This window comes from Dipteris shenzhenensis, chromosome 23 (assembly GCF_047967505.1).
Source record: "Dipteris shenzhenensis isolate YYH24624 ecotype China chromosome 23, Dip_SZ_1.0, whole genome shotgun sequence".
Lineage (NCBI taxonomy): Eukaryota > Viridiplantae > Streptophyta > Polypodiopsida > Gleicheniales > Dipteridaceae > Dipteris > Dipteris shenzhenensis.
The window spans coordinates 18,248,294-18,261,037 of record NC_141618.1 but is presented as its reverse complement, the minus strand read 5'-3'; the positions used below and the strand labels follow the sequence as shown (position 1 = coordinate 18,261,037).

Genomic DNA, 12,744 nt, shown 5'->3' with positions numbered 1-12,744 from the left:
ACACCCCATATCACACCAAAACTCTATACTCTTTTTCAAAATTCTCATTCTTCAAATGTCCTTTAGTCTTGGAATGCTAATGCTTTCTAAAGTGGTTTAGACTATTTAAGATTATACCAAAATTTCTAAGGCAATGGTGGATTCTTGACCATGTAGAGAAATGAGCATTGCATAGCTAAGAAAATGGAGAGAGTATGGAGTTGAGACTTGGATACTCCTCTTGCTTACATTACATAGAGAATCCCCCTCTCAATGTGAGCATGGGGCATCAGATGATGAGCATTGTAGTCATCTTCAAGGTATACATGATTACAAGGCATGTGTACAATACATATGTTTAAACTTCAATGTTACAAACATACATGCTCCACTTAAAATAAGAGGATTCCCTCAAATCCACTCCCCCACTCCTCATTGGCTTATCCTTCACATGCTTAACCACTCTCACACCCATGTACTCCTTTTGCTTATATTACATAGAGAATCCCCTCTCAATGCCAACATGTGGCATCACATGCTCATTACCACAAGATGAGCATTGCACTCATCTTCAATGTATACATGATTATAAGGCATGTGCACCATATATTTGTTCGAACTTCAATGTTACAAACATACATGCTCCTCTTAAAATTAGAGAATTCCATCTTGGTTAAGATTACAAACTTCCTCAGCTCTTAAGGTTTCTTGAAATCCCTTGCAAGATGACCGGTTCCACTACAAGTGTGTGCCATTTCTTGTGTGAAGGATCATTTAAGAACCAAGGGGTTTCATCACAATCCTTCTTCTTACAATAGTTATACTTGAATTTTTTTTAAAACATCTTTTTCTTAACATGACCTATTGCTAGGGATTGCTCTTGAGTAGACATGGTCCTTTCTTCGCTTTGATGCTTCTAGCGTCATCAAGCAAGTAATTAATGATGCTCTCCAAAGTGGGACTGGGTAAATGATTCAAGGTCATGATAAGGCTTTCATGTGTTTTAGGTATGCTCTTGGAAAGCATCACAATTACATCCTCCTCTTCAACCTTTGCATTGGTGGGGGCCAACTGATTTGTAATGCTAAGAAGTTCATTAATCAACTCACTTAATTTCTTTCCTTTTAAAAAAACATAGGCGAAATAACTCAACCTTAATAAGAGCTATATGAGAGTGCTTGGATCTTGCTCCATATAGACACTTCAACTTGATCCAAGCCAGCTTTGAAGACATAGACCTTGGCACCAAGTGTATAAGCTTCGGGTGCAAGTTCAGGATTATAAACGCCATTGCTTGCCTTTGTATATCAACAAGTATTTGATTTGTGTTTGCCATGTGTGAAATCCTCAAATGGCTTGATGTTTCCAAAGGGAAAGTCTTTTGAAGACATTTTAAATACAAAACACAATTTGGAATGATTCAATGAAAAAAATGTAGAGAAATAGAGAAGAACAACGGCACCAAAGAACTTTTTTGATCAATCAATAAGCCCAAAGGGGCCTCAATTTAACTAGCGAACTTATATGTTGACTTGCCCAAAAGAAATATATGAAGAGGATAAACCAGCCACGTTGGAGAAGCCAGAACACTTAGCAAAGAAACTTGCCAGAGTCTTGTAAGTGTACTGCGACCAACAATAACACTGCTCCAGAAGCTTTAGATCTAGTGAGTCGCAGCTGTCTCGTAACTGCTTCATCACAGATGAAAATTGGAAGAAAATGAGCGAGAAACAGACGCAAAACGTCCAAGAAACACTAGTGTCTTTTAGATCATATAGCTGCAGGGCGAAAAAATCAACGAGTAGATGACGACGTCTCTTTAAGAAAAAGCCATGTAGATTGCTTTGAATTGTGTACTGCAATACGTGAGCCCGACTACAGTATCAAGACCTTCAGCAGACTGTCGAGAAGGAATGCTTGTTGCAAAAAAGCGTTATCTGTGAAACTATCGATACTCTTAATCAATTCATATATTGCTTCTTAGTTGTCGATACTCTGATTTATTTGTCAATCTGTGCTACGATCTTCTATTGCACTGCTGCAAAGTTGTTGGTTATGGGTTTAGCCATGATTATGTTTTTTCTTAATGGCTAGCTCCAAAGCTTGAGCTTCATCCACCATCTCCTCCTTTGAGGAATAATCATTGATATTATCAATACCTTCGGCATTTGGATTATTCAGTTCTATTTGGAACTCTAAGCTCCACCCTTTTGCCATCTTCTCTTTCTCCAGTACAGCTTTGGAGTCGCCCCTCTTCAATTCAACATTCATCTCTACCTCCTCAACCTCTACATCTTGCAGAACAACAAATGCATTCTGTTGGGGTCTACCTAAGTATCCTTATCCTTTGTCTGAGGAGAGTGCTGCACCTTATTCTGAGAATCTAGGACAAGCGTAACTTTCTCATCACTATCAAACATTAATCTTTATTTCTAGATTTGGTTTTTCATTGTTTCTTGCTCTCCTTCGCACTATATATATCCTGGTTAGAAGTCTTAGGGAAAATGAACTCTAGAAGAACTTAAGATGCCTCATGAAGGAAGGCTTGTCCCTGACAGAACAAGGTCTTTGACTCTCTCTGAAAACTCTCTCACGAAGAATGGAACTTGCGGATCTCATGATCGGAGATGGAGGGTGCCTCCCACTCTATGGCTACCATGGGAACATAGTCAATGATTATCAAGCCAATAACTCTATGGCTCTGCAAGGTAATATCCTTAACTGTAGATTGGAGAATAGAAGTGATGGTCCATCATAGGATGGATTTCATGCTCACAATGGCTTTCCAGTTGCTCATACAGATTGCTCATTGATATAAAAGATGAAACAAAGGACAAATGCAAACCCATACACAAGTACATGGAGCACACATTGCCAAATGGCTTAGAATGAACTTAAAAAGAAAATTTATTTGTGTTTCCTCGTTTGCAAGATGGAATATATGAGCCATTGTTGTATACAATACACCCATGCCTTTGGCTTCTCTCCACACATCTATCTAAGCTATCTCCACTCACTCATGAACACAACTTTCAACTCACGACACAGTCGATGTTACTTTGTACTAACAACAACTCAACACCATAACTTCCAATGCAAGATAATGATGATCTTATGTTTGCAACACATCATCAACAACCAATAGCTCCCATACAACTAGCTACTAATCAATTCAACACTTATTCCCCTTGGAGTTTTTCGTGTGGATCCCATTAGTTATCTATCCATTCCTCAGTGCATTGTCTCCATCATTGTTGGCGCTTTACTACAATTCATTCCATATAATCTGGACTCTAAGGTAAATGCTTGATTTTCCTCTTTTCACCTTTGGCGGGATCAACATTGCTCCCACTTGTTACTAAAGCAACATCCTCATAGCTTTATCTCTATTTATTGGGTCATGATCCACCACTTGGTATTTTCATTTCACCTTGCGATTGACTTACAATTTTGTAATAGGTCCAAGATCTACATGCACTTACCTCAATTACCAGATACATCTTATAGCTGTGGCCCTTTGCAAGTTTGCAGTAGGTGATCCATTATCTGGCATCACCATGGCATTTACAATGGTGTCCAAGAGCATTGTTCAATGCTATGTCGCCACAAATCAAATACTCTTTGCCTTCATGATTTGGAAATTTATGGATCTACACCATGATTACTCAAAATGTGTTGGCAGCTCCAAGGCAACAGCAGACAAAATTTATGGTCCTCAAAAGGTAACCATGTAGGGAGTTTATGCAAGAAAGATCTTGTATTTTGCACCAAGACACACCAAAACCCTAGCTATACACATGTATACATGTACATTTATTCATTGTAAAGAGATGGGGTGGTGTAAGATTAAGAGGAGTGATTGTTCTTAGGTAGGCTATGTGGTTGTGGATTTGCCATGTGCTTCCTCTAAGGTGCATGCAACCTCCCCCACTATAGTGTTTGCTTATGTAAGCAAGAGGGATTCGTCTTGAAGTCTAGAATTCTTTGCATGTATATCCCATCTTGGGATAGTACTTTAGAAGTAGGCTGACCTCTATATTTATAGATGTCCTCACATAACTACCAAAATAGGTATACTTGTCTTGTCTTTATACTACTAGCATATTTAGATGTTTTGTGGAGGAGACGAGTATGTTGTGACACATACATCCATTTACCATGCTCATCCTTGCTTTGGCCATTTAAGTAAGAGATTCATATACATCAATCTAGAGAGATGAGAGGTACACATATCACCCACATAGAGATGGCTATTTCAGTTCTCTTATCTTCTTACACTTGATCCTAGCTTCCTTGACCTCGAGACCTTTGTTCTAGTTTAATTGCATGTGCATGAGTCCTCTTTGAGGTTCGTATGCCTTACCTTCAAAAAGCGACCACGTTGCTAACTTGCCTTGTATTTCTTTTGCATCCTTGAATCCAATTATCAATATTTCTCTTTTGCTAATACTTTCTAGTATCTAGGCATTCTCAATTTGCACATTCTCCATCTTAAAATTATTTTTCATGTGTTCTTGGCTATGTCTAGGTCTCCTAGGGGTAGCTCCCCCTCTTTTATCCACATTTCTTTGAGATTGAAGGACTCGTTCTATTCCTAGATCTCCTTCTTAAACATTCTCAAATGTCCGGGTAAGCCTTGTGCCTAGTTATCATTTGGGAACAAGGTTTGAAATATTTATTGAATTAGTATTAAATTTTATTTGACTCTTGTCTTGCCTTACCTTAATGAATTTAATATCTTGAAGCTAGTGCTTTAATGTTGGGTCCAACTATGTAATTATTCTCCTTGATACCTATCTTTTAAATTTCAAGGTACCACCTATTTCAATTTTTTAATTTTCTCATGCATGGAATCTTTCTTGCATGGTCTTATGATTTTCCCTCTTGGATGTCAAGTTTCATGAGGAATTTTATAAGGCATTTCTTCCTTTTTACCGTGTGTTCCTTCAATGCAATTGCCTTCCTTTATACCGTGTGTTCCTTCAATGCAATTGGGGTATTTTATATGGGTAGCCTCTTCCCCTGGCCATCTTATTGTTCTTACAAAATCTATAATGTACCAAATAGAAGATTTAAATTAGAAAAATATGAGAGAGAGAGATAGAGAGAGAGAGCTCTATTATTCATTTTCATAGGATGGGAATGCGTGTGTGTGTGTGTGTGTGTGTGTGTGTGAGAGAGAGAGAGAGAGAGAGAGAGAGAGAGAGATCTATTGTTCGTTTTCATAGGATGGGAATGTGTATGTGTGTGTGTGTGTGTGTGTGTGTGTGTGTGTGTGAGAGAGAGAGAGAGAGAGAGAGAGAGAGAGAGCTAAGCTCCAATCTTTGTTTTCATAGCATGGGAAAAATATTGGAACGATATCAAAAGCATGGACTTGGAATGCAATACCATGATGCTGCAACACGCGAGGTTGAGGTAAGAATCAAGAAAATTTGTTATATTTACTTTAAAATGAATCCATGTAATAGGACATGTAAGGAAATCTTATTTTAGATAGTGTAAACATAAGATAATGATGCTATTATAGCATTTTTCAAAAGTTGAACAAATTTATACAATACATTCCCTTGATATTATGTACTGCCTACCTAGCTACTTCCTCTTAGTTCTGTTAGGTGTTCCTCATGACTTACTCATTTTAATGTTTAGCTATTTCCATTAGAAGCTCCTCTCTCTAATGTTTAGTTACATAGGATCTAAATTCCATGACACTTTTTTGCATACATCAAACATGATATGGAATGCATTTTATGTATGTAAATGAAAAAATGAAAAAAAAATCTCCATTTACAAGATTGAAACTACCTACACCTAAGGAGTGGTCCCATTGTGCTAAGAAAATTCCAATTTAACCTATGGTTCAACTTAAGTCCAAATCAAACTTTGATTAATGCTTTATCCACATCTAGAGATATTTGTAAAGCCTAGAGCATTGAGTGTGATCCTAGCATAATATGAATCCTAGATGTGTGCTAATAATAGAGATCTATTGAATGCTTAACAAGCAAGAATCCTTGGTCTTATTTAGCTAAGTGCTTAGTTGAGAATGGCACAAGGAAAGAATATAGACAACGAGCATCTAGCATCATCAACCTATACTCAAGAAAGAGATTTCTTTTTTCCCTCAAAAGTCAAAGGCCACGATAACTGAAAGGGTCTTATAAACCTCTACAAGAAATAAGTTATTCAAAGTTACATGAGGAAGAATCTTGTGCGGAAGGACTTGTGATCCATATGGTGTAGAAAGTGAGCCAATATAAATGGGGAGCAAGCAATCTCCACTATGGAACCAATACAAAAGTATGTGTGGACTATATAAATGTTAACGACACTACTCTGAGGTTGACAAGCATGCCTTGTCTTTGGTGTTCTGCATTGAGAAATTTAAGCATTATGTGGCTGAAAGTCCTTCATTATAATCTCTAGCAATGGTTTTGCAAAGCAGGTTCTTCAATCACCAAATCCCATGGGCCGGTTGGCCAAATGGTTGGCACTTTTACAAGAATATGATTTTTCTTTCAAAACTGTAAAAGGGGGTTGTTCCACAACTTGAAGAATGCTTTGATTGGTTTAGAGGAGTGCCTAGATGTAACCCTTGTAGTGGCCATAGAAATAAAGCAGTAGTGTCTGTGTCTTGAAATATCAGAATTCAATCTTGAGTATTCCAAATTGTAGGCACTTATCTGGAAATCAAGGCATCCTTTTTCCCATCCCACCATGAAGCAAACAAGGCGTCAGTACATAGATCTTTAAGGTTAAACTGAAAGTTATTTCTAGAGATCCATATGAACTATAGAGCATGTGTCCTTATTTGGAACCAAGGCTCATGTCTTATTTTCCAAGCATCTCTTAGCAAAATAGCTTTCGAGTTAACAGGTTCTCCACACTCAATCTGAATGAATTGCCAAACTCTTCTGGCATGGGGACACGCAACAAAAAGATGAAATATATCCTCCATGCAATCAAGACATCTTAGACATTTGTCATCTCCCTTTCCTATTCTGAGCTCTCTAGCATTAATCTAAAGTTCTTTGTGGAGAATAAGCCAAGCAAGGCAAGACATCTTCTTTGGAACTTTTTTAGCCCAAACTCTGTCAAACTTGGCATCTGTCATTAAGGGTAAAGGTCATCCATATCATCAGTTGGAGTTGGTATTGGAAGTATGGAAGAACATTGTACCCAATTGAACTCTTTATGTATACACTGGACAGAGCCACCTTTCCAGCTAATTTCTTCCTTCCATAATTCCAACCTATCCATGATAAGTCTCTGGCTTTGGTTGGTGAGAGAAAACTCCCTTTTAATTTCTTGCCATGTCTTCTATCTGAAAAGTTCGCTGTTCCATAATTGCCCCCAAGATTGTAGTCCCTTCTTAAATAGAGAAGATGCCAAGCTATATTATTTTTGTGTCAGTGTACAGTTTCTGAAAACTTTTGACACCCATACTAAGTCCATGGCCATGAAATCATCTTTATGAAAGAATTGAAGAAAGGTTTTTATCTCTTCAAAATCACCCCAAATAGATTTCTAGAGTGTGCTTCCTTTGGTTTTGCAGGGTTTAGGGTTGAAGATAGCTGAGGTAAGAGGATAATTTCTCCATTTAGGAGCCCTGTAGGCTCAGATGTGCCTCATGTTTCTCAATAGAAGCTGAGCCCAATCATCTTTTGTATTTAGTAGAGCTTTGACTACCCATGTGGTAGAGAGTTTTTTGGCAACAGGTGAAATATCTATAACACCTAGACCCCCTTTCTTCCCTAGGTTTAATATATAAGTAGCTTCATCTTACCTTGGAAATTTTGTTGTTTTCCCCCCACAAAAAGGATCTACACATGATTCTGATAAATCTATCTAGTCTAGTTTTAGAGGGAGACCAGCAAGATAGATAAAAAATAGAGATAGGGTAAAGGCAGTGGCTAAGCACCAATCTCCTCCTTGCCAAATTTGCCTGAAAGCTTCTCCAGTTATCCAACTTTTTTTGAAACCTGTTTAAGAACCACTCCCTGTGTTTCTAAATCAAAGGTTACGTGGCATTGAGAAATGCATGGACTCTAAATGAACTAGCCTTGCATGAAAGTTTTATTTTTCTTGACCTCAGCACCGCTCGATGTGATTAGATGAGCCATTTTTGCACAACTCGGCACCACAAAAGCTGTCTTTGTTAGCGGATTATTGGCATTCTTCTCATCAATTGTTGAGTCTCACTTGTCTATAGAAATCAGAGTTTGTATACAATTGTGTATATTGATTGGTTGACATTCGTGCATATATCGAGATATAGTAGTAGATGGTGTCGTTTCATCTAGAGGCGTGTCGATTCATATCACCTCTTCACCGTGTGTGTGTGAATGTTTCTAAGATTTACGTCTTACTTCCTATACTACCCCTTAAGACGAAAGTCTTATGAGTAATAGAGTATCATAGTGACTCTGTGTGTGATTCACCAGTTTTCCATTTGGAGGTGAGTCGCCAATTATGATTGTGTATGAATATAATTCGATTCAACCAAGATCTAATACAGTTTGGATTATCAGCAGCAACATTATCATTTTGGTCTTCATCTTTGTTCAACTTGCATCTGGTACTTTAACAATTAGGATTTCTTGAGCTTGTTCTCCTTTTTTTCCCCTCAAGCGAGAGAAAGGAGTTATGTCTTCATTCTCAAGATCATCGTCTTCTTCAAATTAGTTTTCAACATAGTCTTCTTTATCTAATTCAGACCCCTTATGTTATCTTCATCTTGATAATCTGCATCACGGCATCTTTTGAATCTTCATTTGCTGGTTGATCTTTTTTAATGCTGCATGTTACTATTGATTGATGGACATCATCTGTTGCATGCTCTTTGTCTTGGCCAGAATCTTTCTCCCCAGGATGGAAAGGGGTATCGATCGTAATGCACATAAAAAGAGACGCGCGTCGTTTTCTTTACCTTCGGATCAATGCGAGGGTCTGCATGCATAGAGGAATAAGATAGGCCAACAATGTAAGGTTTTGAAGGTGCCTCATGAACAAATTTTCTCAACGAAACCTTCGAGTTGTGGCCAGCGTGAGCGACATTGACTGAAGGGTTGGGGTTGCCAACGGTTTCTTCAGATTTTTTCTAGTCTTTTGATTTGCCTTGGGCTAGATCTTTGTCTTCACCAAGGTCTTCAAGGTTCGAGCCCTTGGTTTCTTCTGCTCTTGCTGGCATCATAAATTGACCCGCTCGCAGGTTGATTTCATCATTCATTAGCTTGAATTCGACCTTGTCACTTCCTCTTTTTGGTGGGAGATACTCTCCATCGTCATTTTGGATGGTGTTCGGGGGATGGAGATCGCTCTGCTCGTCTCTTTGTTGTGGCAGAAAAAGATGACCACACGACCGAGGTTCTATATTGGAGGCTTTCGAGGAATCCAAGAAATCATATAGAAAGCCAAGGAGGGAGAATTTACCACGTGGAGCCAAACCGGTTGTTTGCTTGGTATGTGTGTAGATGCTTGAATAATATGGACGTTCGTGCTTCAAACATAGAAAGGAGATGCATAGAGCTAGTTTGCAAGGAGTCAAGAAATGGTGCAGGGTGTACGAATTACACGATTGGGGCTGAGGAGATTGGGAAGTTTGGATATGAATGTGGGGAACGAGATAGCGTGCGTACAAAATGCATACATATTTGGTCGATCTAATCCGATGATAGGAGATTTTATCCTAACTGGCAAAACTGAAACCTCTCAATAATAGAGACTAGTGGGGAGCCCGTGGCAAGCCACAGAGAGCGAAGAATAGGGACGACATAAGAGGCAATATACACAGCTAAAAACCATGAGCGAATGTTTAACTTTCTTTCTCGTAATGCAAAAGGCATTGGCACTCCCAATGTACCACAATAAAAGAAAGTCTGCAACTCAGCCTCCTCGCCTTTCTCCTCTGTGTAGCCATTCTCGCTGCATCTACACCTGGATCCATTCTTGTAATCACCTACTCTGAGAGCAGATTGTCTTTGCTTTTTGAACTTTGGACCCTGATTGCCATGGCAAGCATTATCTATTGCAACGTAAGCATTATCTCGTTGAAGAAAGTCCTGCGAAAGCCCACAATCAATGGGCAAAATCAATGTGCAGTTAACTTAGACCTGCACACGGCGCAAAAGCCTAGAAACAATGCAAATTGCATCCAAGAAAAGACCCTCAACGAAGGACACAAGAGCCCCACCGATGGGCAATATCGAAAGGTAGAGCACACAAATCTGCCGACCAAAGGTCACCTCCAGCCACAAGTAGGAGACGAAATGGACACAAATCTGTCCAACGCGGAAACACAGACCCGCGCAGACGCACAAAAGTCACGAATTGAAGGGCAAATCAAAGATTCGAAAGAGAAAGAGCATCGAAATGGCGCAAAAACCAAAACAAATGCAAGCATCGACCTGCAGCAAACTGTACGCCTGTTTGATGGTAAATTTGGGTCATTCAACGCCTCTATTCTAAAGGCTAACTTCCACAACCCTACGAATGATCCTGTTATCGTCAATTATGCAAAACGAAGGGTCGATCCAAAAGTCAAGAAAAAGAATTCACTTTTTCTGTGCATCGAGATAGACGTATCCTTTCATCCGGGTGAAAAAGCTGAATCGCAATTCAAGAAATTCCGCTCTGGCAATTCGGATCCGTCGGATGACTACAAAACTAAACAGCACAAATCTGTAATGGTAGGCTACGTTGCATGCAGAACAGGATACAATGGTCCGCCTGTTGATGCACAAGACTACGATCGAATTGCAGCTGTAGCCCAAGACGAACCAGAACCAGAAGATGATGGCAATCAAGAAGAGCGTGACGACACAAATGACCCAGACGAGAGGCGCATGATCACGAAGATCAAGACCAAGCTAGTGATGATCAAGATGACCAAGATGATCAAGGCAAATTCTACGAAGAAGATGAGGACGACTCAGATGAAGACCCAGATAAATCCCGAGAATAAATCCCGACTCAGATGATCTTAAGGGGGAGTACTGGAACGTAAGACCACTAACTGTCACATACACCTCTTCGTTTCTATCTCCCAAACTCTATTTGTACGCACGATTCATTCAATGAAACATACATTGAATTACTATATATACTACTCCTACTCTGTTTTCAATATTATCCCCATTAAGCACGTCCCAAGAGAAACAATATCCGAGAGGCACTTGCACCATATGCTCAAGCAAATTTAGCACCGATCCCACACCACAAAGGCTTGACTCGATTGGGTATGCTGTTCTCTTGGTTTGCGTCTTGTTTAATGGCCGACCTACATGATCCGCCTAGCCTAGCCCCTACGACCAAGCCCGAAAATTTGTGTTTGGAGTATACGACGCCCCAAATTTTGTGGAAGTTGTTTCGTACGCTTCTAATCTTAGAGTGCACGCTTCCAATCTATCAAGTAGCATCGATCTGCACCATTTAGATTCTCCTTCGATTGTAATCAATCAAGCAAACACTTGAAAGTTGCTTAAGAGGGATCCAAAAAGATTCCAAAACTCTGTCATTGCGTAGGTACAATCGACAAGAACAAACGTCTTTGGAAGCTCACAATCATGATCCAACGCCAAAAAACTGTATGTTTTGTTTTGTGGAAGTTCGGAATAAATACCTCCAGAACAAACAAGCATGTATGCAGGAAGATGTGAGGAGAGATGAAGACTACACAGAACAGTCCGCATTGAAGCAACTCATCGTTGCTCACAGGAAGAGGACATTGCCTTATCAATTACGAGCGTGTGTTGATGTTGAGTGGCTCCAAGTCTATATAGAGCTTGTTGATTCTGGACAAGAAAAGCGAGTCCAAATCAAGATGCCCTATCATGATCCTATCATTATTTTCTCTAGCTATCTAGGCTATGGTTGTGCCAAACTATATCATAACTCTATCATAAATTTCTCTAGCTATCTAGACTATGGTTTTACCAACACCAAATTAACTTTTGATGAGTAGGAGGTTAGTCATATACTAAGTGCCAAGCCTTAGTGGCAGTATAGTCAGCAATCTGTTCGTTTGTGATGTCGCAGATGATGTCACAATAAGTTGTACATAAAGGCAATCTTGAGCAATCAATGATGTCAGTGGAGATTGCTTGCAGAGCAAGCAACTTGGCTTGTAACGCAAGGCATCTTGGAGAAGGTTAAGAAAAATGGTCCTAGTTTGATTCGTCACATATCACAATGTCATTATACCTGAAACCTTGGGCTCTTCATCGATCAGTAGCAAGCAGGCACATGTAGAAGTGAGTTGGAGAAAGGGAAGGCTATGGAGGTTATTGTAAGTTGAAACTCTGTCCCGCACAATAAAGTTGCTCCAATCGTCTTTCCCATGTAAGTGAAACCTCTCCTTAATAGAAATCTCAACTACCAAATCAATGCACAAAATTTAATCTCCCAATTCTTTTGGATTGAACGGTCCATATTACCCCAATGGTCCTCCCCCAAACCTCTCCTTAAGAAATAAAAGAGATTGCAGAAATAGATAAAAGCAAAAACAATGCAATAAAATGTGCTAGTATTTCCTTGATTTGTCTAATTTTTATTTAAACTTGTGATTAACTTCACAATCTACGAGAAGAGTTTGAATTGTTCTATCTATCATCTTTCTAATTCATACATTTGGAAAAGTAGTGGGCAAGCCTTACCATTAAATTTAAATAATGTAATAAAATTTTCAAATGCCTTTCATTTTCCAAGATGTTTAAATTAATCTCTATAATCATTCGTCTAGGATATATTTCAAATACATTATCATTC

At 39.1% G+C, this 12,744-nt stretch overlaps 1 protein-coding gene across 1 annotated transcript in view; it reads left to right on the top strand.

Moving 5' to 3' along the window:
• The window catches only part of LOC147887078 (agamous-like MADS-box protein AGL11), a 121,343-nt gene that overhangs the window by 23,320 nt on the left and 85,279 nt on the right, over window positions 1-12,744 (top strand). The window contains exon 2 of the mRNA XM_087394697.1: window positions 5,316-5,394. Coding sequence (XP_087250823.1) covers window positions 5,316-5,394 — 79 coding nt within the window. The remainder of the gene's footprint in view (window positions 1-5,315; window positions 5,395-12,744) is intronic.